General features: G+C 45.5%; 1 protein-coding gene across 1 annotated transcript in view; it reads left to right on the plus strand.

Annotated features, from left to right (window-relative positions):
* Positions 1-4,725: 4,725 nt before the first annotated feature.
* The window catches only part of vhl (von Hippel-Lindau tumor suppressor), an 8,984-nt gene continuing 8,583 nt past the window's right edge, over positions 4,726-5,126 (plus strand). Inside the window, exon 1 of the mRNA XM_043708519.1 lies at positions 4,726-5,103. Within this exon, the coding sequence (XP_043564454.1) occupies positions 4,899-5,103 (205 nt within the window). The 5' untranslated portion in view covers positions 4,726-4,898. The remainder of the gene's footprint in view (positions 5,104-5,126) is intronic.

Genomic DNA, 5,126 nt, shown 5'->3' on the forward strand with positions numbered 1-5,126 from the left:
TTCCAAGGTGTTTGACCATTTTACTCAGGGATACTGCCCCTGACAATACTCCTCAACAAGAATCAAATATCAAACTTAAAATAAGACAAATTTAAAGGTGGTGAATGTTTTGAACTGGGCTGCTGAGTGGGGAGAGATCTGGATAGGTATCTAGAGGCAAATCTGAAAGAGAAAAATAAAATGGTACTGGCAGTTTTGATATTTCCAGCACACACTGAAGTGAGAATGATCAATATGAACTTTCTGGCCCTGCAGGTACCTGGCTTCCTGAGTTTAAATGTATTTCCTCTAATTCTCTCATCTACTGAAAGTGCAAACTTGTACTGAGCTAATGCTTTGTGGGTACCATTGTGTCAAACTGTGTTTATTGGGGTTGAGTTGGTAGGTTTAAATCAGACATTCGTGGATTCAAGTCCGACAGTAGGAATTCAGCATAAACCAGTGCAGTACCAAAGGAATGCTGTACTATTGTAGAATTTCGAATGAGACATTAGACAGAGGGTAAAGCCTCAGTTTAGTGAGTTTAAAAGATCCCACTGCACAATTTGAGAAGTCATCTATTAGCATATAGATAATAGAGTAGTAAAAGGTGGAGTTGAGCCAATTAGAGACAGTAAAGGGATGTCCACATGGAGGCAGGAAGAATGGCTAAGATATTATGTGAATGCTTTGTATCATCCTTTACTAAGGAAGGAGCTGTTGTCTTGGTAATGGTGACAGAGGAAACTCTTTCCCTCCAAGGATTCAAGATGGTTAAGAAAGCGGTTTTGGATAGACATGGTACTTGAAGTTGACACGGCAACAGGTCCGGATTAGAGGCATCCAAGGATTTTGCAGGAAGTGAGAGTGGAAATTGCGAAAGCACCAGCAATCTTTCAGTCCTCCCCTCAAGTTACGATTCAGAGGTGTAGCTTTGCAATGTTAATGATCAGGCAGTTATATGGAAGCTCATTTCAAGGTGAAATGTGACACCAAAGTTATGAACCCGCTGGCTTTTTTCAGACTGTTACCTGGGAGAAGCATGACGACAACAGAGAGGGGACAGAATTAGGAGCAGGGACCAAAAACAAAAGCTTCGGTTGTCTCAATATTTAATTGAATGAAATTTCCACCCATCAGTACTGGATGTAGGATAGACAGCCTGACAAGTAAGGAATCAGGACAGGTGATGATGAATTAGGGCTGGATCTATGTATTTGTGAAAACTGATACCATGCCTTTGAATGCTAAGGCGAGAACCAGGAGTGGCCCGAGGATAGATCCTTATGGGACAGCAGAGGTAATGAAGCTGGAATGGGAAAATCAGCCTTTGGAAGAGATTTTCTGGCCACCATGATGGGATAAGGATGGAACCAGGTGAGAGCAGTCTTACCCAGCTGGATGACAGTGTAGAGGTACTGGAGGAGTTTGCTGTGTAAAACCGTGACAAAGGCTTTGGACAGGTCAAAAAGGATGAGAGAAAGTTCCAATAATACAGGTTGTTATTTGTGACTCATTTATATGTAAAAGATGTCAAGACAGGGACAGTGCACAACACCCAACAACCACATGAACTGGCCTTAGGCTGTGTTTCAACTTCCTTATTTGTACCATGTAATATATAACAGCATCGATGATAAGAATTGATATTCTGAAGCTGGTGTGTCCAAGGTTATTCTATCGCCCTGGAAAGCTTGACTGGGAGAGAGTAAGCTTTCACAGCTTGATATGTTAGAGATTGTGAAAGCAGAGAGGACACCAACTGTAGCTGAGGTTGAGATGTTTGTCCCAGCCCTCTGAAGACTGTAGTCACATCCAGGGCTGGCTTAGACCAGCGTCCCAAAATTCCAAAAAGACCTCTCTGGAGAACAAGCCAAACACAGGGAGGGGCAAAAGAAAAGCACTTTGCAGATGATAACTTGCCAAGAATGTCGAGTTAAGCTGCTTTAAAACCCTGGCTTACAGTAAATACAAGGATCAGAATCTGACATTTGTCTAAGTGACCTTTTCACCCACTGATTTTTAAGCACCGCCTTCCCTTTCTCTGGCATCTTGCGGCTGAATGTCTGTCAATGAGCAGGGCCGCTTCTGATGCTCATCTGTGTGGATTGCAGTGTTTTAAATATGGCACAGGCCCCATGGATGCTGGTCTTTCAATGGATGTCCTCTTATTGGTAAATTGTTGTATAAAGTGCGCACATGATGAGAATAGAATAAGATCATAGGGATGATGTAGATAATAAGTTTGGTAAGGTACAAGAAGAAATCTTGCTGGGCCTCTTGGCAAAAAGCCCTCCACACTCAGCCGGAAAATGTAAGATTCAGCCCATAGTTTATTATTTATCAATCTGAAGAAGTCATATCAGTTTCTTTCTCCATAGATACTGTCAGACCTGCTTAATTCCTCCAACTCTGTATGTTTTCAATTCACTATGAAGGACACAAGTAACATCTCAGAAATGGCTGAATCAGAAAATGAAATAGAGGGAGGAACTTTAGAAAATTGTAATCACCAGTGAGTCATGCAAAGTAAATTATTAGAGTTGGGCACTGACAAATCCCCAGGCCCAGGTCCTGATGGACTTCACAGAAAGAAAGGATAGTGAAGAATGCTTTTGGTATTTTGATTTAATCCCTGCCCTCCCCTTGATCACTCAGCATTGCCCTTTGAGAAGGGCACTGCCTGTCACTGGCCACTCAGGTGTTTCCTTTCTTCCTGGTGGTGGAATATAAATAAAGATTTACACATTTGTTGTTTTTCACTGTGTCTGACACCTGCACACATAAAACCTCGATGCTGGGGAAAAATAAGCACTACTGCTGATAGGTGGTAGTGTCGGGGAAGATAAATTTAAAAACAGAATGTTTTTGGTATGCTTGCCTTTATTGGTCAGTGCATTAAAAGATGTGAGATAGTTGAGCTAGGCTTTAATTGTCAAAAGTTTAGCAATCCAAGGAGTTCCAGTTGATAGTAAGCCCTGCAAGTTTTGTTTTTAAATTCTAAGCTAGTCAGTGCTACAGTCCACAGTTGTGTAGCACAAACCTAGTTACTATCTCTTGGAAGATAATAATTCCTCTTCCAAATATTAATATAGTTAACCGGTTAACGCAACCTGAGTAATTAATCCCAAAGTGCTCTCCAACTGATAGTCTTATTTCCCAAGAGTAGGTCAAGGTTTGCACCACCTTGAGTAGGTATATCCACATTCTGAATCAGAAATTTTTCTTGCACACTCTTAAGTTCCTGTCCATCTAAACCCTTAACACTATGGCAGTCCCAGTCTATGTTTGGAAAGTTAAAATCCCCTACCATAACCACCCTATTATTCTTACAGATAACAGATTTGTGTCTCAATTTCCTGCTAATTATTGGTGGGAGTCTATAGTACAATCTCAATAAGGTGATCATCCCTTTCTTATTTCTCTGTTCCACCCAAATAACTTCCCTGGATGTACTTTCAGAGATATCCTCCCTAACTACAGTGGTAAAGTTTTCCCTAATCAAAAATGGCCTCCCCTCAAATTTCTGTCCCTCCTTTAGCATCAATATCCTGGAACATTCAGCTGCCAGTCCTGTTTATCCCTGAGCCATGTCTCTGTAAATGCAATGATATCACAGTCCCATGTTCCCAACTGTGCACTGAGTTCATCTGTCTTACATGTTAGGGCCTTTTGCATGGAACTAAATACAGTTTAATTCATCAGTGTTTAGATTAGAGTGGTGCTGGAAAAGCACAGCAGTTCAGGCAGCATCCGAGGAGCAGGAAAATCGACGTTTCGGGCAAAAGCCCTTCATCCTTTGCCCGAAACGTCGATTTTACTGCTCCTCGGATGCTGCCTGAAATGCTTTGCTTTTCCAGCACCACTCTGATCTTAACTCTGGTTTCCAGCATCTGAGGTCATTGTTTTTACCTAGTTTAAATCATCAGTCCAACTCTGCTTTGTTCCTGCCTGGGCTGTTGACCCGCACCTCTTCCCAACTGTACCAGCCTCAGACTGATCTCATTCCTCACTATCTACTTGACTGTATCTCCGGTTTGTGTCCCTTCCTGCAACTGCCATCCATCACAACCCCCAAACTCCTCATTGCCTTTCCCTGCCACTTCAACAGATGTACCCAAATAAGGTGTTAACATAACCAGGTGTGGATATCTCGTAGACAGTTGATAAGTTTATACTCAACCTATGTGGCACATTATACAAACTAGTCCCACTGCCATCAAACCCACACCCACTGGGCTCTGTGTAGAGCTTTGTGATACCCTGGCACACAGTGGAGGCAGGACCTCTTCAATTCCAACCAATTAGACCATTCTAGTATGATTGGCGTGAGTAACAGCCAATCATCGTTTAGAGTCAGCATCATGTCAACTAAAGCGGGGAACAGCTAATTGACAGCGGGCTCACCCAATCAAATAGAGGGAAGCCGCGGGATGGGCGGGGAATATGCCGAAGGCGGGCGGTTGGAACGAAGACCAATCAGAATGAGGGAGACTGCATCGGGAACCACTTAGGCAGCAGGAGGCCGGGTCTGGGCGCAAGCCGAGAGCGGATGGCAGGCTGAGGCCCAATCAGTGCACGGGAAGACGAGCCACAGACCAATCAGGGATCAGGAGGCCGAGCCCGGGACCAATCAGTGTGAGAGGCCGAACCGGGGACCAATCAGAGAGCGGGAGGCCGAGCCGGGGACCAATCAGAGAGCGGGTGCCCGAGCCGGGGACCACTCAGAGTGTGGGAGGCTAAACCGGAGACTGACCAAAGAGCGGGAGGCCGAATCGGGGACTACTCAGGGAGACGGCGGCTGAGCCGGGGACCAATCAGAGAGCTGGAGGCCGAGCCAGGGACCAATCAGAGAGCGGGAGGCCGAATCGGTGACCAATCAGGAAACGGAAGACAGGACGCATCGAGGGGCCGTTGCGATGCCGGAGGATGTGAGCGGGAGGCCCGGGGAGGCCGAGCCTCTGGGTCCGCTCCGCTCACACGATAGCTGTGAGCCGTCGTATGTGACCTTCTGTAACTGTACCGGCCGCAGTGTGAAGCCCGTCTGGATCAACTACCGCGGGGAGCCCGTCCCGTACAGCACCATGGCGGCACAGAGCGGCCGCAGGATGACAACCTACTTCGGTGAAGGGGGGGGGGCGCAGGGG

This window comes from Chiloscyllium plagiosum, chromosome 18 (genome assembly GCF_004010195.1).
Source record: "Chiloscyllium plagiosum isolate BGI_BamShark_2017 chromosome 18, ASM401019v2, whole genome shotgun sequence".
NCBI classification, from domain to species: domain Eukaryota; kingdom Metazoa; phylum Chordata; class Chondrichthyes; order Orectolobiformes; family Hemiscylliidae; genus Chiloscyllium; species Chiloscyllium plagiosum.